Source organism: Rattus norvegicus, chromosome 4, assembly GCF_021556685.1.
Source record: "Rattus norvegicus strain SHRSP/BbbUtx chromosome 4, alternate assembly SHRSP_T2T, whole genome shotgun sequence".
NCBI lineage: Eukaryota > Metazoa > Chordata > Mammalia > Rodentia > Muridae > Rattus > Rattus norvegicus.
The window spans coordinates 163566642-163592644 of NC_141537.1; the positions used below are offsets into that span (position 1 = coordinate 163566642).

At 48.4% G+C, this 26003-nt stretch overlaps 1 protein-coding gene across 1 annotated transcript in view; it reads right to left on the reverse strand.

The window, feature by feature from the left end:
- Tead4 (TEA domain transcription factor 4) overlaps nucleotides 1-26003 on the reverse strand; it is a 78019-nt gene that overhangs the window by 45718 nt on the left and 6298 nt on the right. Inside the window, 1 exon segment of the mRNA NM_001427269.1 lies at nucleotides 1526-1780. Coding sequence (NP_001414198.1) covers nucleotides 1526-1751 — 226 coding nt within the window. The 5' untranslated portion in view covers nucleotides 1752-1780.

The window sequence follows — 26003 nt, forward strand, 5'->3', positions numbered from 1 at the left end:
GTAACTTCGACATCAGCCCACTTTGTAGTTTGTGAGGCTGGAGATGGGATCCGGGATTTGTATACGCTGGGCCAGCGGTCCACACTGAACCATACCAAAGCCCAACACACGACCCAGTTTAGAAACAGGGTTTTTGTGGGTACATTAGTTAAACTGAGATCATACTGGACTAGGGCATACCCTAAACCCAGTGACTAGTATCTTTGTAAGACGGTAAGGGGCAGGCTGGAGAGATGGCTCAGTGGTTAAGAGTATACACTGTTCTTGCAGGGGACCTGGATTTGGTTTCCAGCACCCACACGGCAGCACACAACCATTGATAACTCTGGTTCCAGAGGCTCTGATGCCCTTTCTGACCTTCCAGGCATGTGGTGCAGATATACTCAGGCACACACATGCATACACATAAAAATAAACAGGTTTTTAGTTTCGCCCACTTGCATCTCTGCGTACCACCTTCATGCCTGATCCATGCCTGCCGGACCATGCTCTCCCTCCAAGCTCTCCCAGCTCTTTTCTGTTGTTTTCAGCCTTGAAACAGCTTGTGGGAACTTGTCAATCACTCTGGTGACAATCACTAATACACTGGGTCCCCCCACACACAGTGGCTCTCCTGCAGCTGAAAAAGCACTGTGCTTCGGGGAATGAGGAGAGACACTCATGAGGGGAAACCCATGGGGGCAAGGGTGGCAGCTGGCCTCCGAACCCTTTGCTGTCCTAACACTGTTGCAGAGGCCTTCTCAAACCTTTGGGTGTCCACCCCTCAACATACTGTTTGAAGTATGGGGCCCTGAGGATGTTTCTGACGGGAGCAGAAGCCTGACCTAATAATCCTGACCGGGCTCCTGCAGCAGCTGCTTAGTTTTGGTCTGATTTTTACTTTCCCAGAATCCCTTCCTCCAAAGCCATATAGACTCATACAGACTGCTGGTCCTTCCCATGTGGCTGCTAAATGTGGCATTCCATATCCTGGTCATTCAAGGTGAATGGTATGGGGCTCTCCCTGAAGGAAGGCTTAGCCCTCACCGCCTGCTGTATGTGCCCATGTTCCCACTCCACAACATGGCCCACACCCACAGCACCCACACCTGCTTTGTCATGTGCTGGAAGCACAAAGGAGGGAGGAGAGAGGAGGAGGGAGCACAAGGAGTCCTACTCCAAATGAATCCCTTCATTTTTTTCCCCTTTCTTTTTTCCCCCTTCTATTTGTGTTACTGGGGATCAAACTCAGGACATTTCATAGTGCTAGACAGGTATTCTAACCACTGAGCTATACCCAGGCAAAGTCCATGGCTTTGTCACTCTATCTAAGGTCGGTGGCATGAAAATCAAGCATTTGCTTATGATGGTGTGCCCATGTGCGTGTATGCATGTGCGTGTGTGAGAGAGAGACAGAGACAGAGACAGAGAGACAGAGAGAGACACAGAGACAGAGAGAGAATAAGCATTTTTAGTCTGCTCTGTGGAGATAGTCTATTCTACCCACTACAAGGCCAGCTTCTGCCCGGCTCCGCAGGCTCCTTACCATACATCTTGCCTTCGTCTGACAGGATGATTTTGCGGCGGCCGCATGGTGGGTAAATAGCCAGTGCCTCCTGGAAGCTTTGCTCAATATCCGGGCTCCACACACCCTCTGCATCATTGTCGATGGGCTTGTCCAGGGCCTGGCTGCCCCCAGAGATGCTGCTCCCCTCGGGGGAGTCCGGAGAGCTCCACTCGTTGGAGGTAATGATGCCGGCCTTGCCCTCCAAGGCTCGGCTTGGAGGAGCGCCCGTTGGACCTGTTAGAGCCAAAACAAGGCACAGTAAGGACAGTGCAAGCTGGAGGATGCCCACAGAGTACATACAGGCACTCAGGGAACTCAGGGAACAAAGTGAAAGGTCTCGGGGTAAGGGGACCAGGAGTCAGGGAGGCTTGAACAGATTGTTTTTCCTCAGCAAACCAAGCTTCTAAACTGTCCAATGAGCATAAAAGACCCCTCTGACTGAGTCTTTAATCCTAGCACTACAGCACTCAGGAGGCAGAGGCAGGCGGATCTCCATGAGTTCGAGGCCAGCCTGGTCTACAGAGCTAGTTCCAGGACAGCCAGGGATCCACAGAGAAACCCTATCTCAAAAACAAACAAACACTCCCCGATTAAACCTCTGAACACACACACACACACAAGGCTGGGAAGTACGAAACAAAGGCATAGAGACAGATTCAATCGGACACCAATGAACTCTGGGCCAAAAGGATATCTGTTCGACAACACCCACCATTTCTCCCTCCCTAACCTCTGGCAACATCTACTGTACCTGATTTCTAAGAATCTGCACTAGCTTCTGTATGTATACCCATACATATGACTGGCTTGTTTCACCACAATATCATCGGGGGGAGGTGAAACAGCACAGATACCATGGAAACAGTGTGCAAAATTCTTGAGGGCTGGGGAGGGAGCCCAGTGATAGAAGACTTGCTGAGCACTACCAGTAATAATAATAATAGTGATGATGATGATGATGATGATGATGATGATGATGATGATGAAAATAAAAATGTGACCCAATCCCGCTTCTTGGTATATATTCAAAAGCATTCAAAACAGAAGCTCCAAGAGACATCTCTATACCAATGTTCATAACAGCATTACTCGCAACAGCCAGAAACCGGAGGGCATCCTATATTCATCCATACATGATACAGAATGTGGTATGGGTATACTATTAGCACTAAAAAGGTAACCCTGTCACATGCTATAACATGAGCGAGCATCGATGATATTGTGGCGAAACAGGCCAGTCACATGTATAGGTATACATACAGAAACTAACACCGATCCTTAGAAGTAAGGTACAGTAGTGTTGCCAGAGGCTGGGGAGGGAGAACTGGGGAGTTCTAACTGGACAGATACGGAGTGTCAGGTTGATGTGCAGTAACGTGAACATACGTCCTACCTGGGGCCCTATACATTGTTGAGAGACGAAGATGGTGGGCTGCTGTCACTCACTGACAGAGAACCTGCCTAGCAAGGACACAGTCCTGGGTTCAATCCCTATGGGCACAAGAAATCATTCCAGAAAGGGGGGATAGAGAAAAACAAAGCAAAGCCAAAAACTGAAGAAGCAACAAGCTGGGAAAGTTCCTCAGTTGATGAAAGAACTGGATCCTCCAATTATGGAACCATAATGAATCTTAATCAGGATAAATTCAAATAAAATAATGCCCACAACAAAACTTAATGCATTCTGGATGAAGCCCAGCAAGAGCCCACTGTACGGGAACAGAACCCAGGACCTCTTGAACACCAAGAAGATGCTGTACCAATGAGCCTACCCCCAGCCCAGAAAGAAATATTAAGGGGTTGGGGATTTAGCTCAGTGGTAGAGCGCTTGCCTAGGAAGCGCAAGGCCCTGGGTTCGGTCCCCAGCTCCGAAAAAAAGAACCAAAAAAAAAAAAAAAAGAAAAGAAAAGAAATATTAAGCTAATAGGGGTTTTCACCAGTAATACTAAAAGACTCAAGATTTCCAAACTGTTGGAGAAAATAGCTCTCCTCACCCAGAACCTGGCTCATCTCAAACCCCAACAAGAGGGTTGGGAGACGACCCATGGGTAAAGCAGTTGCTGTGTAACTGGGAGGACCCAGACGCACGGGTTGAAGGAAGTGGCCCATGTCTGTATAATGTCAGCGCTTCCACTGGAGATGAGAGAAAGACACAAGAGAATCCCTGAGACTCAGTAGCCAGTTTCCCACACTCAGGATCAAGGGACTGTGACTCAGCACAGGAAGATGGTTACGTGGGTAAGAGTGTGCACTGCAGAAGCCAGGTGACCTGAGTTTGAACCTCTAAAGAGCTGGATGCTTCCATAAACACCTGTGGTCCCGCAATTCATCCAATGAGATAAGAGGCAGAGACAGATGAAAAGTCGGTCTCTCATCTCCACGCGTCCCATGGCCCATACGTGCGTGTACACAAATGATAAATAAAATTAAATCTTTAAAAGGAAAAAGAGCACTGGTAGCTCTTGCAGAAGACCTAGGTTTGAGTCCTAGCACCCACATGGGAGCTAACAACAATCCAGTTTCAGGGGATCTGATGCCTTCTTTTGGCCTCTACAGACACTAGGTACAGATACACACACACACACACACACACACACACACACACACACACACACACACACACACACACAGGCAAAATACACATAAAAGCACAGACTGCTCTTTCAAAGGACCCCAGCTCAGTTCCCAGCACCCCCACACCAGATGATCACGATTACCTGTAACTCCAGCTCCGGAAGTTCCAATGCCTCTGATGTATGCAGATGCTACACTTGCCTACACAGACACACACAACTACACGTAATTATAGAGATAAAATTAATAAGTGTTAAAAAAAAGAGAGAAGAATGGGAAATTGTGCTGCTTAGTTTTTTGCCATCCTGACACAAGCTAGGGTCATCTGGGAAGACAGAACCTCAACTGAGAGAGAGTCCATTAGTGTGTATGCAAGGCTCTAGGGAATTTTCTTGATTAATGATTGACGTAGGAAGACCCACCCCACTGTGGGTGTTACCATCCCTGTGCAGGTGATCCTGGGGTGTATAAGAAAGCAGGCTGAGGGCTGGAGAGATGCCTCAGCTGTGAAGAGCACTCACTGCTCTTCCAGAGGACCTGAGTTCAAATCCCAGCAACCACATGGTGGCTCACAACCATCTGTAATGAGATCTGATGCCCTCTTCTGGTGTGTCTGAAGACAGCTACAGTGCACTCATATATAATAAATAAATAAATCTTGAAAAAGAAAAGAAAGCAGTGTGGAGCAATCTGATAAGTAGCCCTCTTTGTGTCCTCTGTGGCAGCTCCTGTGTCCAAGCTCCTGCCCTGAGTTCATGTCCTGAGTTCCTTCAATGGGAGCTAAAACTGTAAGCCAAAAACAAACCCTTTTAAAACTCCAAGTTACTTTTGTTCATGGTTTTTACCACAGCAGTAGAAGCCATAAGACAGGAATAAAGGAGGTGCATGAAAAATACAAACAGCAATCTAATGTGAGAAGAGATAAGCCACAGAGACCGAACGGAGGCTCTGGCAGAGCGAGAGTGCACAGCACAGAAGCTCAGGCAGAACCACGGCCCGGTGGTAGAGCACTGCCATGAATGAGTCTGACCCAAAGCTAACACAAACCGGATAAGCTGCTATGGACATTCTAGTATAGCTAGCAGAAATTTCATATATCCGTTTGATCAAGACCTCTCCACAACCATGACTGTCATCAAATAAATACACGATTAAAAGTGATCGAGAAGAAAGGGAGCTGATTTCTTCTTCAGTCGGAGCAAGGACATCTGAGAGTGTACACAAGTTTCGACCCCTGCTAAAACGATGGAGATGATACCTTTTAATTGGTGGATACGATCAAGGATGCTCACTCTGAACACTTCAAACACTACCCACAGCCAGGCAGCGGAGGGCGTGGCTGGGGGAGACTGGGAAGGTACAGGAAGAGGCGGGTGGATCTGTCAGTTAAGGACTAGCCTGATCTACAACACAGGGTGTCCCAGGCCAGCTGACACGACACAATGAGACCCAAAACACGTTTAATTTGGGGGGGGGGGGGAGAAAACCAATACAAATGCAGTGAGATTATGATTTTAAAGATGATTTTCACAAAACCCTGACGAGCAGATTCTGTGCTAACACAGCTGAAATGACTCTCAGGCTCTCTGACGTGGCGGTTGGCTCTGTCCCTTCCCTCTGGCTTCTTGTTGTAAAATGGTACCACGCTGTGTGAGAACTGAGAGACCAGTGATGGTTCCCCTCCTACAGCCAACAGTGACCTCCTGTAAACCATGTCATTGTTCTGGCCCTTGCCCATAAAACCCAGCGACCTGAGTTCCTTCTGTGCTGGCAATGTCTGTGGCGCACACGCTACACCTGGACCCCATATCTCTCCATGGGCCTCCAAGTGCACCCTATAAATACTCAGAGGAGAAGGATGTTCCCAAAGGGGTGAATACATAAACACTGGGACTAGAGAGCTAACTCAGTGTGAGGGTTCTTACATTAGATGCACAAGGCCCTAGGTTTTGTGCTCCCCCAACACACACCCATCAAGGGGGTCGGGGGGGAGGTGCAGTCTACTACAGGGCCTGCCACCCTGTCCATGCTCTGTACAGAGTATTTAATAACCATTGTTCTTAAGCTCCAAGCCTAGCATTCAAGCTCTGAAACCTTGAGCAGGCCAGGCAGGTACACATTGCTTAAGCCCTAATGATGATTAATATCTGACAGTAATTAATTAACCTTCTAATGCATTAGGCCCCATTAGTTTAAGTTGTTAGGCTTCCTTTTCTCCCGGGGCCTGAGAGAGCATAGCCATACACTCAGAGCTGGGTAGAAGTCAAGACAATGAGGCAGTTAACCCCAAACTATCTTATGTGAGTGACGCCACACCACCCCACCCAGAGGAAGTAGTTTCTGGGCCTTACTTCACCTCAACATTACCCTCTCCTACACTCCAATGTTGGGCCCAAAACAGCCCAGAAAAACAGGTCTGGGAGAACTAGAAACCATTTGTGTCAGATTGCCCCACAGGAGAGGTTTTCTGAGGACCTGCACTCCATGTTCCCAAGGTTGGGTCTGCCCCAGAGAAAGTGGGGCAGCGGGTCACGCAAGGCCCTAGGACATGGGATTTATTACTTCAGTGAGCTGTCCCTGGCTGTGTGGCTGTGGTGCTCCTGGTCCCCAGTTGTGACTGACTGGCCACTCCCACTCTGACTAGGCAAACTGCCCACACAAGCCTGCCCTGTGGCCAGAAGAATGGGGTAAGTCAACTCCAGCCCAGAGACATTCCCTCTCCCACTCCTCCCTCAAGTGACCCTCCAGGGACTGCCAGGACAGAGGTAGAGTGGGAAACAGATGGCAGCACTGCCCAGACCATGTGCTATGGCCAGAGAAATAAAAATAATTTCTGAATCAGTTCTTAGGCCCTGGTCCAGAGGCTTCTAGCTATGTCTCTGCCCCACCCAAAAGCCAACAGATGGCCTACTGGGACAAATAGGCCCAAAGACCACGACGCCACTCCACCCCAAGACCCACAGGTGCTGGCCATGGAGGAATTTCAGAAGAATCAAGAATTGGGGTTGTTTTAGGACCTTTCTAAGTATTTTCTAGGAACAGAAGAGAATGAAGATCCACAGGTCATACAAGGAGATGCCACCCCTGAGGGGCAACAGTGGTGGGGTAGAGAGGAGGAGAGTTTGATTGGAAGAGCAGCAAAGTCAGGCTGCTAGGGGCTGGGGTTGTAGGTCTGTGGTAGCGCATTTGCCAGCCAAGCTCTTGGATCCTGAAGTCCTCTCCATGCTGGTCGATCTCCCATATGACCAGAGAGACCACTCAGACCCACCTTACCTCCCCAGCCATAGCACACAGTCAGTACACAGTGCTGGCATGACAGGCTGTAGGCTGTGATCTCACTGCACTTGCCTGTCCCCTGATGGGAGAACACAGTTATCACTCAGACATCAGAGTCTGCCCTGTTCCTGGCTCGGTGGCCGGAACTTAGGCAGTCAGCATTACCGTTAATGAGCTGACTCTGCCAAGGGCTCCCTTTCTTAGGCCAGAACAAATAACGCAGTTATTTCACAACATGGAGGTTCTCCCACACACAATGGGATACATTCTGGTAAACTTAGCAGTCCGTTAATAAAGCCCTAATGTAGAAGGAAATGGTGACGTAGGCCTGTGTCCTAGCATTCTGGGGGCTGAGGCAGGAGGATCGAGAGTTTGGGGCGGTTTGAGTAACCTTCATCCTGACTTCCCTGGTGGCTGCACCAATCTACACTTGTGCTAACAGTGAAGAGCAGTTCCCTTTCCCCACAATCTCACCAGTGTGATAGCCATTCTGATCGGGCAAGGTGGCGTCTTGAAGCAATGCTAACTTCCATTTCCCCATAGTTACTGACATTTGACATATATTTTTCAGATTTATTTTACATGTATGAGTGTTAGGTCTGCACATATGTATGTATGTATGTATGTATGTATGTATGTGCCCATGTGTGCTCAGTGCCTGCAAAGGTCAGGAGAGGATGTTAGATCTGCAGAACTAGAGCAAACAGAAGGCTATGTGCTGCCTCTGTGGGTGTTGAGAACTGAACCCAGGCCCTCTTGCAAGGCCAGCCAGTGCTCTTAACTGCTAAGCCATCTGTCCAGCTGCGCAGTGGGATTGGTTTTGGTTTTTAAGCTAGAGTAGTAATATAAAACCAGGTTTGTTTTGTCTCCGTTGTTCTTCTTTCTTGAGATAGGCTTGCACTGTGTAGTTCTGAACTACCTAACTAGGACTCTCTATATAGACCAGGCTGGCCTCAACCTCATTGAGATCTTCCTGCCTCTGTAGCCCCAGTGAAAGCATTAAAGGCATGCAATATGGCACCCTGCCTACATACTTTCACACTATGGTTTTGTACATCTCCTGAAGTATATTCATTTAATACCCACATGTAAGCAATGTTAGCAACACTATGACCATGTGGCTGGCTCACAGCTGCTGTCCCAACATGACAGAAACATACCGCTTCTTATCAGCCAGGAAAACAGCAAAATTCAGGTTTCAGAGAACAATTCCTGAAAAGCGATAAAGTGTATCGCTTCTACACCATGGTAAAGCAGAAAAGCCACACGTTGACCTTTGTACACTGGGGACTGTCTGTGCTGATTAACTCACGGGATGTCAATGTGTGATCTATAACCAACCCCCACGGTCTCCAATCCAAACAGGACGCGATGGAAACTGAAACTCAGAATGTTTACAAGAGATCCCCAGAGTTACACAGAAATGAGGATAGCGTCTGGGCACGCGGAGCACAAAGACAGAAGTGGTTCCCTCCAGCCTCCTCTCCAGCCACTGTCTCTAAGAGATTTGGAGGTGGAGGTCAAAGGTCGGTCCACACCAGGACCCTCACTGCCTGTGGACTCTGACACCCTGGGGCCTCAGTCCCTAGTACAGCAGCGCACTGCATTCCCATGACTGAAATTGGGAGGTAAAAGACCTGCAGCAGTTCACGGTGGGGACAGATTGGGGCAAAAACGTCTTATCATGACACAAAAGTCGTTCTCTAGGCTGGCAGAGCTCCCTGAATGCCTTGATGACCAAGACAAGAAATAACAAATCTAACCCCCAGACACTCTGCCCTGATCGAGTCTCGCTTTGGTCAGAGAATCACTATTTGGAACAGGCCTGGCCCCGTCTCGTACAATGGCTCCTGACTATTACCTAGACCTGGCTAATCCTACCACAGTCCACTCATCTAGAGCCATTACAATAACTGAAGCAAAGAACAAGACAGCCCAGGAAACATTCGAGGAGGAGGAGGGCAGGGAAGAGGGTTTGAGTCTTCACTATTCTTACCTAATCTCCAAAAAGAAAGAAAGGAGGGGCCAGAGAGATGGCTCAGCGGTTGATAACACTGGCTGCTCTTCCAGAGAACCTGGGTTCAATTCCCAGAAACCACGCGGTGACTCACTCCTGTCTAGAACTCCAGTTTCAGGGTTTCTGACAACCGCACACATGCAGGAAAAACACCAATGAACATAAAATATAACGATACATTAAAATATATATTTATTTAAAATATCCAGGCAGAGGTGGTGCATGCCTTCAATAGCTCTTGGGAGGCAGACTGATCTATCTATGAGTTCAAAGCCTTCCTGGTCTACAGAGCAAGTTGCAGGACAGCCAGGGCTACACAGAGAAACCCTGTCAAGAAAGAAAGAAAGAAAGAAAGAAAGAAAGAAAGAAAGAAAGAAAGAAAGAAAGAAAGAAAGAAAGAAAGAAAAAAAGAAAGAAAAAAGAAAGAAAAAAAGAAAGAAGAAAAAAGTTAGGCAATGCATGTGCTCATACCTGAAATTCCAGCACTCAGCAGGCAGAAGCAGGAAGATCACAAGTTCAAGGGCACCTAGGGCTACACAATGAGTTCCAGGCCAGCCATAGAGATAGAGACCTATCTCAAAAAACATAAAAATGAGCCAACATAGTGATACCAGGTTGGTAGCCCCAGCAATCAGAAAACTGAAGCAGGAGGGCTGCCACAAGTTCAAGGGCAGGCTACCCCATCCAAAAAAACAAAAAAACCAAAAAATCCTGAAAAAAACCAACAGGCTGGTGGTGTGCTTGCCTGGCACCTTGTAGGCAGGCACAAGGCTCTAGGATAAATCCTCCACTTTCACAAGGGAGGAAAAAGGAAACAGTCTCCTCCCCGCTGCTTCCCTTACCTCCTCTCTCTTCCTGAAGCCCAACTGACTCATTCAGGATGCTTCCCTGTTCAGGCCTAAGTTGGTCAACACAGCTCATAGCTATGCTGCCCCGAAGTCATGCTAAGGTGGAAGTCAGTAGGAGTCACAGTGTGACACACAGGCTCAGGTCCTCGGTCCAGCCTCCTGCAGCACACACTAACACAAAGCCTGGAGGTGTCCCTTGGCTTTGGCAGGTGCCGAGTCTGTCTGCCATCTTGTCTCCAATGCTCAGCAATAACCCAGCAGCTGAGGGCCACAGAGGAGGTGTCTGATGAGAGGACATCAGGGCTGGGCTAGAGTGAGTGACCACCTTCCCAGCCTCCTCCCATGATCCTGTCCCTGATACACATGGCAGAGAAGCCTGCAGAATTAGGTGTCTGCGGAAGGTGCCTAGCACACCAAGGGACTCATTCTACCGCGGGAGTAAATGACCTTAAGTGTCAAGCTCTGGACTAGTCACCGGACTATGCCTTCCCTCACCCCAGATACCCCTCTGAGCTAGCTAGACCCAGCCCATTTTACAGATGGAGAAACTGAGACACCCCCCCCTCAAGGTACAGTGCTGTGTCCAAGTCCCACAGCTAGTGAAAGGCTAGTCAGCGCAGGTTCAGGGGCTTTTCCTCACAGCAAACCACCAGGCTTCTGTTTCGTGACCAGTACAAGAGGACATGGTCTAACTGCAACAGGAGGGATGTAAATCAGATGTAAGAAAGGTAGCAAGCTGAGGAGCTAGACAGGTCTCTCTGCAGAGAGCTTTCTTAGTTTTTCTCACTGTGAAGGAAAATTCCTGAAAAGAAGCTGTGTCTGGCTAGAAACAGAAAACTCTTGGATCGAGTTTCTATGTCTGCAGAAACTGATGGACCAATTGAAATTTTATTAGTGGGGAAATTGGAATTTGGTAGGTTCAGAGGCCAACACCCTTATTTTGGCCTAGTTTTAGCTTTCTAGAACAGCTGTACCTTGCCTACTCTGTATCCGAACCAATACCTTGTGCTCATAAACGGAAACTTTTTTTCTGCCTTCTTGAGATCCTGTTTCTCCTGTAGAGCCCCAGCCATCATGAAACTCACCCTGTAGACCAGGCTGGCCTCAAACTCAGAGATCTGCCTGCCTCTGCCTCCCAAGTGCTGAAAACCTCACAGAAGCTATCAACAGACACTAGCACCTGTCAGTGTTGCTAAGAGCGTCATCACATAACATCTTAGGCCTAAAGAATAGATCCCCCTAGCTCAGTGTACCTGCCTCTGTGGTGTACCCACCAATACATTTCAAACTTGCCTTGACTTATGACTTCCTTTGTCCTGTGAAACTGCTTCTACACTGGAACATGGAATTTGGGGTAACGTAAATCTGTGCTCCTGGGCCGTGGCCACTCACAATGGCTATAAATGATCTCTTATTCCCTTTAAGATGAGAGCTGTGGTTTTTACATTGACATAAGCAGGATGGGTCTGCTACTCCCCAAGGTTTGTGTCAGAGAGAAAGAGACCTGCAGAGGGGACCTGGAGATGTCTGGAATTAGGTAAGGAGATGGAGACCCTAGGAGGGGAAGTGACCATCAATGGCCCCGGAACTGGTTGAGGCTGGGACTGGAACTGAGCCCTGGGCTTTCTGTTTCATTGTAACACAGCCTGGGTGCCTCCAGGAAGGAAAGGAGCAGTTCCTGGCCAGGGAGAGACAGAGAAATCTCTCTCTTCATAGCTGCTATGCCCATGGCTTTTCACTGACTTTTTAAAATTATTTATTTATTTTATGTATATTCGTACACTGTTGGTGTCTTCAGACACACCAGAAGAGGGCATCAGATTTCATTACAGATGACTGTGAGCCACCATGTGGTTGCTGGGAATTGAACTCAGGACCTCTGGAAGAGCAGTCAGTGCTCTTAACCGCTGAGCCATCTCTCCAGCCGGCTTTTCACTGACCTATTCAGAATTGTTCCAGGGAGAGGCACTAGGGCAGGAGAATCAGGAATTCAAGGTCATCCTGGGCTACATGGGGAGCTCAAGGCTATAGGAGACCATGTCTCAAATACTAAATACAGAAGTGGTGTGAGCATGTACTACATGCCAAGCACTGGTGACAAAACCCCACGAGACATGATCCTGCCTGCAATGCCCTTCTGTCAGCCATGCTCAAGGTGCAAAGTAGGCCCAGAGTCATCTGTAAAGATCAAGTACAATCGGTTCTCTAAATCACAGTCTTCAGGAATATCTGTGATCTCAGACGTCACCAGGGAGCGTTTACAGAAGGGACCTGAGCATCCGTGGGTCAGAACCCCACCAGGGCATGGTTTCAGGCAGAGGATGCCACACTCCCTGAAGCATGTGTGTGTTGTATAACCTACACGCATCCTTCCATATATTTTCATTTTGAATGATCTCCATTCGTGCCTCAGCCTCCTTAAGGCCAGACTTACACATAGGAGCCACTATCTCCCACCGATCTCTCTGCTCTCAGTGGACCCACAGCCAGTGAGATGCCTCAGCAGGTAAAAGTGCTTGCTGCCAAGCATAAGGACTTGAGTTCAATCCCCGGGGCCCTGAGTTCAATCCCTGTGGCCCATGTGGTAGAGGGAGAAAAACCAACTGCTGCTGCCAAGTGGTCATCTGACACCTCTCTCTCTCTCTCTCTCTCTCTCTCTCTCTCTCTCTCTCTCTCTCTCTCTCTTTCACACACGCACACATACACACACACACACACATACACACACACACTTAATTTGTAAGCTGAATATTTCAGTCAACTAGCAGAGCTGACTGGAAAAAAAAATCAAAATGCGTGTGATATTTTTTAATCGACAGAAAACAGGTTCGTTGCTTGCAAGAAGTCATTACTCCCATAGGAAACAAGCAAGCTGTAAGCTAAGACAGAAAAATATATTATATATACACACAGAGAGAAAATATTCTCTGTAAAACATAAAACATATTTACATTCTGCCACCGGGCACAGTGGCACACGCTAGGAACTCCAGAGCTTGGGAACAAAGGCAGAAGGACCCCAAAACTGAGGTCAACTTGGTTGACACAGTCCAGTTTCAAGCTGGCCGGGGATGGCATCTAAATCAATGAAAAAAACAAAAGAATAAGCAATTGTGCATGCGTGCGTGGGTGAGCGTGTGGGTGAGCATGTGCGTGTGCGTGTGCGTGTGCGTGTGCGTGTGCGTGTGCGTGTGTGTGTGTGTGTGTGTGTGTGTGTGTATGTGAACACACATAGGTATGCTAACATTCTATCTTCTACAAGCTTACTCTTCAGTGTTTCCATTTACTTTTATTACTTTTAACTTTTGGTGGCTGGGCTGCCAAGCTCAGCATCACACCAATTAACCCTCTGCTTGCAAACTACATAAGTGGTTCTTACAAAAGCAAATTGAACAGCCCCGAGCAAAGAACTGTCCGTTCCTAAGCACCAGAATGTCCCTGAGGCAGCCCCAGCTCGGCTTCCAGCAGCCATGAGTTCTGCGGCGGGCCCAGGGTCAGTGAATTAACACTGTACATTAAGCAAGGTGTCTTGGGACAGAAGCACCCACAAAACAAGCCTATAAATTAATTGGCTGACAAAAATCTTGTGACCAGAGGCTTGTATGAATGCAACCCAGTGTTTCTCCTATGAGTAATGGTTCAGTGTTTGTTAATTCGGTGCCTTTATAGGGCGTAATTACCATGAAAAACACCAGTGGGCAGCTGGGTGTGACGGTACAAGCCTGTAATCCCAGTACTGGGGAAGGAAGAAAGACACTAAGTCTACAAGGAGCCTGGACCAAGTCCTGAGACCTTGTCTCAAAGAACAAAGACGTCGCGGTTGTACCTATTGAGAACAACCTAGGCAAAGGGCTGCGGTGGAGTGGGTAGTGCTGAGCTCAAGGCCCAGAGTACCACAGCCAGTGAGCGAGGCGGCTTCCAGTAGGAAGATTCCAGACTAATCCAAAGGTAGAGACAGCCCAGGCTTCCATTACCATTATCCATTAACCGATGAAAAAACGAAATATGGTATAGCCACACGATGAAATAGTATCCAGTCAGAAAAAAGTAATAACATCCTGATACACCCCCCAACATGGATGACCATGGAACTGATTGATTCTGAGTGGAATGAGCCAGACGCCAGACACAGACAATGCCCTCCGCCTTTGGCCACTTTACGAGGAGTACTTACAACAGTCAGATTCAGAGACGGAAATGAGAAGAGTAGTTAGCAGAAGCTGGAAGGAGGGAAAACATTACATTTTTTTTGGCACACAGATTCTGCAGGCAGAGACAAAATGCTATGGAAACAGATGGTGGCGATAAACAGATGGTTGGACAAACGGTGACTACATTTAAGGACAAAACTGCAGGTGTAAAAGGAGTTCCGAAGAGGGCTGCAGGGGTGGCTCGACGGTCAAGAGCGGCCGTTGCCCTTGAGGACCCAGGGTTGGTTCCCAGCACCCACATGGAGGCACACAGCCATCGGTAACTCTGGCGCCAGAGGATCTGACATCTTCTAGCATTCAGGAGGCACCACACACAGGTGGCGCACAGACAGACATGCAAATCACGCATAAACTAGAAGTTAACTATTTATGATAAAAATCTGGGTGTAGTAGCACATGTTCACAAGCCCAGTGTTCAGGGGACTGAAGCAGGGGGATTGCAAGTTGCCAGGGCCAGCCTGTGAAACTCAGCCAGAGCCACCCCCAAGTAGAGTCAGGTGGTAGTGCACACCTGTGATCGCACACACCTTTAGCCCAGCACTGAGGAGGCAGATCTCAGTGAGTTCAAGGCACCTTTGTCTATGAGTGAGATCCACTCGCACCCCCCCCAAGCCCCCAAGGAAGCCAAGGCAGCCAATCAGAAAGGGCTCTTGGCTGGCCTGAGCATGTTGCAAACTCTAGTCCATCTTAGATTATACAACATCTCAAGAAAGGAAAGAGGAGAGGGGGAGGAAGGAAGGAAGGGAAGAAAAACCAAAACAAGCTATGAGGGTATTTTTACCTGAGTATATATGATTGACTAATTTGAGGTACTAGAAATTGAACCCAGAGTCTCACACACGCTGGGCCAGTGTTCTGCATTAAACTCCATTCCCAATCCTCTTCCTGCCTTGTAAGATGGGCTGTTGCTGCCCTCAAATATATTGTAAAGCCGAGGCAGGCACTCAGCTTGTAATCCTCCTGCCTTGACCTCTGGATTACAAATCTGTGCCACTAGGCCTGGCCTGTTGTATTTTACCACAAGAACTGTTTATCTGTTGGTTTGAGGCATGGGCTTGCTAGTGTGGTCCAGGGTGACCTCAAACCTATGGTGCTTTTGCCTCAAGAACTGGATCATAGACAACAACCACCATGTCTCTATTCCTTGGCATTTAAAAGTCATAAAAAAAAAAAAAAAACAGGCAAGATGGCACACACCTTTAATCCCAGGAAGCAGAGCCGGATACCTGAGTTCAAGACCAGCCTGAACATAGCAGATTCAAAGTCAGCCAGGGCTACATAGTAAGACGCTGAAGAAAAAGAAAAAAGAAAAGAAAAAGAGGGAGGAAGAAAAAGAGATGTGACGGAGAAGGAACTTCAGGAAACCGGGTCCAAAGTACAGAGGACGAACGTGGCCTGTTTGTAGTTGGAAATGAAGTTGACCAAACAAGAAAGTTTCCTGTCAGCTGTGGGTGGACGGCTCCTGGAGAATAGAGGAAGAATGAGTGGGAAAGAAAAGCAGCCCAGCAAAGTGGACTGTCCTGGGCCAGGCCTGCTTACTCAACCAGAAAAAAATGACCTCAGAGTAACTTTCTAAAGGTCAGGCTGGCTTGCTAGAGATGGGAAGGAGGCCTTCTACTCTGTGTGTGTGTGTGTGTGTGTGTGTGTGTGTGTGTGTGTGTGTGTGTGTGTGTGTGCATGCTGGAGATGGGAAGGAGGCCTTCTACAGTGTGTGTGTGTGTGTGTGTGTGTGTGTGTGTGTGTGTGTGTGTACCTCATGTCTCCATCCCAGCAATGCACAGATATGATCAAGCCAAACCTGTGTGTCCCAGTGCCTAAAGTCACCACCAAACACTTACTTGGCCTTCGTTCTGGTTCTGACTAGAATCTAGTTTACTTAAATAAGCTTCTGGAGTACAAAACTTAGCTCTTACCAGCTATGTGGCCGCTCAGCTCCTTGAACATCTCTTTGCATGCTGTGAGCCAGACAGAATTTGAACCTTAGCACCAAAACTTGTGGCCAGATGTGGCGACTTAGGCTTGTAACCCCAGCACTCTGGAGAACTGAGGCAGGAAGAGAGCCCCAAATTCCAGACCAAAATGGGCTATGCACTGAGTTCAGGGCCAGTCTACGCTACAATGTGGGACTATGTCTCGAAATAGAGAAACAAAAATAAAAGTCTAGGGTGTAGCTCAGTGGTAAAGGGCTTGCCTGGCTGTGTCCATCCATCCTCAGCACCCACTGCCACCCAGGACAATGACCACATCTTGCTCTTGACAGGACAGGAATCTCAGGAGGAAGCAGTGAGAAGTACCTTTATTCTTTTTTTTTTTTTTAAACATTTTTTTATTTTATGTATGTGAATCCACTGTCGCTGTCTACAGACACACCAGAAGAGGGCATTGGATCCTATTACAGATGGTTGTGAGCCACCACGTGGTTAATGGGAATTGAACTCAGGACCTCTAGAAGAGCAGTCAGTGAGCGCTCTTAACCGCTGAGCCATCTCTTCAGCCCAAAGTACCCTTATTCTTTGAAGGGAAGATACACTGGACAAAAACAGCCTGGCCAGGGTAGAGACAGATTCGGCTTACAGGACCTCTTTGAACCTCGTGTTCATACAAAGTATAACCAGGCCGCTAGTGATGAGGAATCGGGAGTGCTGGCCTACTGGTAATTCCGGCTACTCTGAGGCAAGGCTCCGCCAAGTCTCTAAAACAAACAAACAAACTAACCAATACATAAACAACTGTGAATACATCAGAACCTGGCGGGAGTTTGTGGGTTCCTGCCTCGGAGTTACAGCAGCATTGCAGGGAGGGGCCGAGGAGGGGGAGGCCGTGGTTGAATCAGGAGGGACGAAAGGCAGATACGTAAATGGGCGGGGCGGCACTTGGGGAAGGAAATCAGGGCGGAGCCTCACGTGGGAGAGGTGGGAAGGGAAGCTCCCAGACCTAGGGAAATGGAGATAAGAGTCTTAAGACACTATGGACGGGGCGGAAAGAGGGGAGGGCAAGAAAGACCACAGGACTCAAGCTCAGCCTGAGACTAGGAAAGGACACCCTGCTCAGATCAGCACCCCATCCTCTGTTCTTTGGAAATTGGGGAGCCTGACCCAAGCTAGGCTTTCCAAACAGCTGAGCTGTGGGTGTCTGTCTGCAGATCTGCCCCTGACATCTCCAGGAAATGGGTCAGAGCAACTGGCTTCCACACCCCTCTACCCTCTGTCTGGGGCCTCACAGTGGGTAACAAAGTCATGATGAAACAGTTTTTATGCCCCTGGGAACAGGCTACGGAAGAAAAATAATAATAATTAGACTCAAAGCTCAGGTTTGCTATAGAATGCTGGAACCTCTAAAAAGCACACACTTGTCTCTTTTAACTCCGGCGACCCCGTTTGCAAAAAGAAAAATGTCTAGACTGTGGAATATTATTCAGCAATGAAAAAAGGCACTCGCTATCAAGTCATGGAAAACGCCAGGTGAGGGGAGAATGTGAAAAGATGATTCTCAGCCATCCCAACCATTCTAGAAACAACAAAACATGGGGGCTCACAAACCCAGAGAAATGGAGGGAGATAAGAGTCTTAAAGAGATGAGAGGGCTCGAGCTCAGCCCGAGTGAGGCTGGAGAAGGATACCCTGCTCAGATCAGCACCCCATCCTTTGCTCTTCTGAAACCAGAGCCTCTGTCAGACAGGCACACGGCTCTGTGGAGCAAAAACCTGAGTTAGAATCCCACACACCTGCCCCACCCAGTGCAGGAGGGGAGGGGAGGACAGGCAGATCTCTAAGGCTCCCTGGACCCTATCACCAGGTTCAGAAAGACCCTGTCTCAAGGGGATAAAGTGACGCATGATAGAGCAGGACACAGGACATTCTTTTTTTCTGGCACCCGCTATACCTCTTTTAGATGGAGGAAGAGACAAGGGGGGCAGGGGACAATCTCCCTGGGCAAAGAGAGAGGTCAGAGGTTATCTGGGATTGGAGGTAAGGATGAGAAGGATTTTTAGGGCTGTGGAATTATCCTGCACAGTACTGCCATGGTAATCAGAGAAACTGGGTTTAGTGGTGGGCGCTGGGTGGATAGGGGATGTGGGAGGCAGAGGCAATTGAATTTCTGTGAGTTTGAAGCCAGTCTGGTCTACAAAGTTCCAAGCCAACCACAGCTCCATAGTGAAGGGAGGAAAAGTCTATTTAGGGCCAGAAAGGGTTCAGTAGGTAAATGTACCTACTGCCAAGCTCGGCAAGGTGAGTTCAATCTCCAGGACCCACATGCTAGGAGAACAGACTCCTGAAAGATGTCCTCTCATCTCCCTTCACGTGTGTGCTTTGGTACACACACACACACACACACACACACACATACACACACACATACACACACACACACACACACACACAAGCCTTGTAAGAATGTAATTTAAGAAAAAACACTAATTTTAAACTGGGCAGTGGACAGTGGTGGCACACACCTTTAATTCAGCACTCAAGAGGCAGAGGCAGGTGGAGCTCTATGAGTTCGAGGCTACCCTGATCTACAAAGGAAATCCTAAGACAGCCAAGGCTACATGGGGAGAGCCTGGAAAACAACAAACATACAAAACGTTAAATTTGGAACAAGAAAGACATATTCTTTCTCTGGTATTCTCTCCTCCTAGGGACCTCTCTTCAGGCTTCGTACTGAAGCTAAAGTCAAGACAGTCATTAGCAGGCCAAAGAAAGGACTGGGGAAGTGGAGACGCTGACTTTACCGGATACAGATCTGTCCCAGAAAAGTTCAGCTCTCGACACAGGAAGCTCCCTAGAGGGTCTTTGGCAGACAGGCATCATCCATCGCCTGGGGCAGATGCAGCACACACTAAGGTTTATTTCCACAGCCCTAGGGGTGGGTTGGCCCTCAGTTACTCTCCCAGGGACTCGGGGCTACCCTTACCCATCCAAGACCTGAGGTTCAGCCCAAACCAGTAGCTGAAGCTCTGCCCCTTATGAACTCCAAGGCCTTCACAGAGGAAGAAGACTCTACTATGACAGAGCCTTGCCCCCAGTATGCAGGAAGGCCCTGTTCCAAAAGGAGATAGGAGGTAACATCCACCTAGCCTTGGCTTGCTTCCCATAGAAATGTCTGAGAGCCACCAAGATAGGGATGAGGGCAGAGACACTCTGGACCAAGGTTACCAAATCAGAGGATCCACCCTGACCCAGAAAACTCACCCCGCTGAGTCCCTACGTCTCAGCTACACACCCAGCACCCCTGAAGGCCTGCCAAGCACCCCACCTCCCATTCCAGAACACATGGTCATTCAGTTTGGAAACAAGGCCATGTAAATGGCTGATGTACAGGCTGGGGCAATAGTGCGATGTTTTTTCTGGGTGGAGACAGCCTTGCCCGACCCACCGTGCGTGAAAGACCAGGTACCATTGGCCAGCCAGAGAGGATGCCCACCGAAGCCTGAGCCTCTTCCTCTGAAGTGAGTTCTACAGCAGGTACGAAGCCAGAAGCCGACCTTCACAGGCGAGGGTGGGGGTGCAGATGGGGGTAGGGGGCACCACTGTCCTACCTCTTCTCCATAGACCACCCAGGTTCCTTTCTCAGGACCCACGTGGAGGCTTACCACCTTTCAGGGCACCAAGCACACATATGTTACACAGAAGGAGACACATAAAAATAGATAAATCTTAAAAACAGACAAACCCTTCACTGTAGTTATAAGCAAATGAGATGCTCACCATCACCAACCATTACAAAATATAAAAACAGGGCTGGAAGGATGGCTCGGCAGTTAAGAGCACTGGCTCGGGTTGGGGATTTAGCTCAGTGGTAGAGCGCTTGCCTAGCAACTGCAAAGCCCTGGGTTCGGTCCCCAGCTCCAGAAAAAAAAAAAAAAAAAGAGCACTGGCTCTTCTTACAGGGACCCAGGTTCAGTTCCTAGAGCCCACGAGGTAGCTCACAGCCACCGATAACTCCAATTCCAGAGGATTTTTTTTCTGTTTGTTTTGTTTTGTTGTTGTAATTGTTGCTGTTAAGACAGTGTTTCCTTCGTGTAACCCTAGCTGTCCTAGAACTGACCCTGTAGACCAGGTTGGCCACAAACTCAAGAGATCTGCTTGTCTCTCTCTGCGCAACTACCACCCAGCCCAGAGGATCTTTTGCAACTTCTGGCCCCTCTGTAGCAGACACACAAGTGGTACAGCATTCACATACACATACACATACACATATACACACACACACACACACACACACACACATACACACACACACACACATACACACATACACACACACATACACATACACACACACATACACACATACATATACACACATACATACACATACACACACACACACACACACACATACACATACACACAGAACAAATAAATACTGGCAACACTCTGACATGAGGCTGACCATGGAACACACTCATGTGTTGCTAAGTGGAAACACAAAATGGTGCATCCTGGGAACCAAGATGGCAGATTCAACTATAGTGTATGAGTGTTTGTCTCTGCACTGAGATACGAATGCCACAACCACTGCATGCCTGGTCACCATGGAGGCCAGAAGAGGTGCACCAAATCCCAGTAACCGCAGCTACAGATGATCGTAAGCCACCTAGTACAAGTGCTAGGAACGGAACAAAGGTCCTCTGGGAAAAGCAGCCAGCTCTCTCAGCCAGCTCTTTGACCTCACAAAACAGTGTCAGGATGTTTAACATATCTGTTATAAAAAACCCAGCCATCCCATTCCTGAGTATTTATGCAAGAAAAAGAAAAAGCCTGTGTCCACACAGAAACAGAAGAGAACATGGTAATAGTAGTCTTAGTCACAAATAGCTGGAAAGCCTAAGCTGACTAAATACACTGTGGTTCATACATCTATTTACAGCAATGGAAACTACTCAGGACTAAGACAGCAAATCTGAGCTTTAGGTAAACAATCGGAACGGTTTGGATAGCTATCAAAGGTTTGGCGAGTTAGAGAAGCCAAACCGAAAAGGCTATACAACTTAAGGTTTGTTTGCATGACTTTCTTGAAAAGGCAAAAATCACAGGGCTAGAGAAAGACCAGATTGGTGCTGCCAAGATGCAAATATGGGGGAGGGGACATGAGGAGATACGGGACCTGGAACTGTCCTGTACCTTAATTGTGATGTGAACTTACAACTCCATACGTTTGTCCAAACCTGTAAACAGCACACATATTCTGGTGTGTGTAAACTTAAAGTAAGCCCTGGGCTGAGCTCAGAGGTAACATTGTGGAGGCCAATCGCCGGCAAATACGCACGCACGCATGCGCACATGCAGGCGCCCACATACACCTACTTCTTGCCTGATGCGTGCAGCTCAGATTTCCCCCGTTTATAAACCATGCCACAGTGATCACTGCACGGTAACAGCCCTCAGTCTACACAGATGTTTCTTCCTCTACCTGTGTCCCCATCTCCTGCACACACTGTCACAGCCCAACCCATTCTCAAAGAGTCTCCCCCACCTCCTCCAGGAAGCCTTCCTTGGCTCCTCCCAGCCCCATCAGAATGAGTCATTGGACCTGTAATTAGTCTTTCTTCATCTTGAAGATTGTCATTATTCAGTCAGTCTCTGTTGGGCATGGAACATCGGACCGGGGACTAGGCCTTCTAGTTATATTTGTATCTCAGAGCTGTCATCTGAAAGCTGTCATCAGCTTCACAAAGCAGACCGCGACCGGGGCTTGGGAGAAGGGGAGTTGGGGGGCAGGGGACGGGTGTCGGGTCAGACCTGGCCTCCCCAGGCCGCTCCACTATTGGACTTTTCCAAGCACATCACCAGCCCCTCCTTAAAAATTCCAACTTGTCTAGGTTTTTAAGGACCATCCATAAGTCATTTGTTTGACAAACACTTACACAGTGCTTAGAAGGAACCCAGCAAGGACCAAACACTTTATACATTAACTCATTTCATCTTGACGTCAACTGTAAAACTGCTCTCTTTGGCTGAGACAGAATCTCATGCAGCCTTGGCTATCTTGAACTCTGATATTCTCCCTCCAGAATGCTGGAATTGCAGGTTTGAGTCACCGAATATGGGTTTCTACGAGCATTTTTTACCCTCATTCTGTGGAGGGGAAACTGAGGCACACCATACAGTTAAATAACCTGCCCTAGAAAAACCATCCTAAGGAGCTAAAGGGGCTTACAACACCATAAGAACAACAAAACCAACCAACCAGAGCTCCAAGGGACTAAACTACCATCCGAAGAGTACACATGGACAGACCCATGGCTCCAGCTGCATATGTAGCAGAGGATGGTCTTTGTTGGGCACCAATGGGAAGAGAAGCCCTTGGTTCTGCCAAGGCTCAATGCTTCCCCCAACCCCCACCCCCCAACCGCCAACCCCCACCCCCCAACCGCCAACCCCCACCCCCCAACCCCATGTAAGGGAATGTCAGGGTGGGGAGATGGGAAAGGGGTGGGTGGTTGGGTGGGGGAACACCCTCATAGAAGTGAGAGGAGGGATGGGATAGGGGGTTTATGGGAGGGGAACAGGGAAAGGGAATAACATTTGAAACGTAAATTTAAAAAATATACAATTTTAAAAAAAGAACAGTAAAAGAAAAGCCATCCTGGATCCCATTGCTATTAGGTGACAGGACAGGAGCTTAGACTCAAGCAGGCTGCTGGAGAGCTACATTGTCCAACCAGTATCCACTGACCCCAGGAGGCAGGCTAGAGGGGTGGCTGATCTGAGTTGAGACACCCTGGTAAGTGTGATTTTTCAGTACCCGAATAATGCCAACTACGAGTAATTCCAGCTATCACTTAGTATGTTACTTTTTTCTCCCAGTAGTAGGGACCGAACTCAGGGTGCCTTACACATGCAAGGAAAGTTCTCCACCCCTGACCTTTTCCCATCTGTCACATATCAGGGCATACTATTACGGCAAGTCAAAACACTACACAGTTTTAGAGGGGCACTGAAAAGGTAGCATACACGTTTGTTAAAATACATTGCTTTTAAAAATATTTTGTATGCTACATATGTGAGTGTTTGGCATGAGTACATGTATGCATGTGTAGTTTGGGTGTGCTCAGCGCCTGCACAGGTAGGAAGAGGACGTTGGAGCCTCTGGAACTAGAGTCACAAACAGCATGAGCTGCCCAATTGTCAAATGGCGGGGAACTGAACCTGGACCCTTAGCAAGAGCTGTAAACACTTACCAGCTAGGCTATCTCTCTAGGACAAGCTTTGTTCTGTTTGTTGACTGTGAGACAAGACCCTTGGCTAGCCCAAAACTACAGAGACAAGATAGCCTGTACTTCATGGAGATCTCCCTGCCTCTGCCAACTGAGTGCTGGGATTGAAAGTGTGCACCACCAATAAAAAAGATTTACATTTCACTTTGCTTGTTCGATGGGGGAGGAGCTGCACACACACGCCACTGCAGGAATATGGAGGCCAAAAAAACAGCATTTGGGAGTTGGGTCCCGAGGACTGAGTTCAGGCTTGGCAGCAAGCGCCTTGCCTGGCCAACGCTGAGCTTCTCACATCCTAGACGAGCATCCCACTGATGCCCTACCCCAGCCCTTGACATTTCTGACTCACAGTCTTACTATACTGCCTGAGCCGTTCTTACATTTACAATCCTCCTGCCTCAGCCTCAAGATGAAACCAGACTCTTAGGCATACTAACCAAATGCTCTACTATTGAGCCGTTCCGCGGTCTTCTTATTTAGATCTTATTCTGTCGGGTAGCACTTTTCTGGCCTCTGGATTACTACATCCTGGGTCACCTTCCCTATACCTTAGTTTCAAGGTGGGACCAAGGAGTGACTTGACTCTAACACAAAGATGGGGGGCCACACAGCAACTGTCACATTCTCCTGTGTTCTTTCTTAACCAGCCCAGACACCCCCCCCTCGAACCCTCACCTCCAGTTTGGAAGGCATCTCTAGCAGGAAGGACAGGTGGGAAAATCCCCCTAATATCACTGGTGGATGGGAAAATTCACTCGGAAGCTAACATGGAAACTCAAGGCCCAGTACCTCAGAAGGGCTGAAACAGAGATACTCAGGTCCTCCCTTCCAGTTTCCCACAAGGGTAGAGAGTACAGACTTCCTCCACAACATCCCAGACGACACCTACAGGCTCCAAGGTGGCGCTCCAAGGGTTGAGGGTGAAGTGCTCTGCTCTGCTTGAGGAAGCAACCTCAGACCTGATGAAGCTCCTCTGCTGTGATCACAAAGAGGGGCTGCTTGCCTTCCGCAGTGCGGAATGATAGCAGTGGGGATCACAGCTTAAAAATCCCTCCACCAGCCTCAGGTCAGACATTCAAACACCGGGCAGGCATGGTGGCAAATGCCTGGAATCCCACCCAACCTGCCAAAGTCAAAGAATTGGGGGGGGGGGGGGTAGGGAGGAGCAAAGCCCCAGACCATTGCGAACTTTGTGAGTCCAACAATGAGTTCAAGACCAGCCTGAGACTTTGACTCAGAAAGAAAAGCCAGGGCCTGGAGTGATGGCTCAATGGTTAAAAGCACTGGCTGCTCTTCCAAAGAGGCAAGGACCTGGGTTAGATCCCTGGCATCCACACCGTGGCTCACAACCATCTGTAGCTCCAGTCCTGGGTGATCCAGCACCCTCTCCTGGCGTCTAAGGGCACTGCACACACATGGTACAGGAAAACCACAGGTAAACCACACATACACACAAGAAAAATTTTAAACATTTGAAAGAGACACAAAGACCCCGCCTGCTTCTATGCCTGCTCCTGCTCTGCATCACCACCAGCCCTTCGACCTCCAGCGAAGCACAAATTCACACACAGAACAGGACCAAGATGTTCATCTGGCACAAGTCAGTGAGTCACGGGTAACTGGTGGGAACCCAGTGGTAGAAACAACATTGTGCAGAGAAGATTCCAGGGCCAGATCCTGATACCCAGCATTGGTCCGGAGAACAACGAGAAAATGGAGCACATGATGCTCAGACGCTCTGCGGCTTCTGGAGGATCCTGGTCCGCAAAGCCAAGGAGCTGACGTGCTCCTCAGGTACCACAAACCCTGCTGTGCTGCGCTTGCTCACAGAGCCTTCTCCAAGATGCACAAAGCTATCATGCACAGAGCTTCAGAGCTGGCTCTCAGTCACCCATGCCACAGACTGTCAGTCCACACAGCAAAGAAAACGGATGCACACTATTTGTGCTTAGAGCCAGGAAAACTGTCACACATACACACATACAAAAAAGACACAAAAAGAGCAAACTTGAATTTTATTCTTTTTTCCCTTTTGGTGGTCCTGGGAAGGAAATCCAGGGCTCCGTCCAGCTAGCTAGGCAAACACACTGGGCTAGCAAACACACTTCCTGATAGAATAGATTTCTCCTTTAAATGCCAGACATGGCTCTTGGTGTGGGCAGAGTGTCCTATAGCTTAGTAAAGACCTCATAATTCCACTGCCTCGTTCCTAAGTTATGGAATTACATACCATTTTGGGGGTTTTCTTCTCAATTTCCTTATCTTCCAGGTTTTCTACTACTAGCCTATATTCGTCTTAACAATAAATA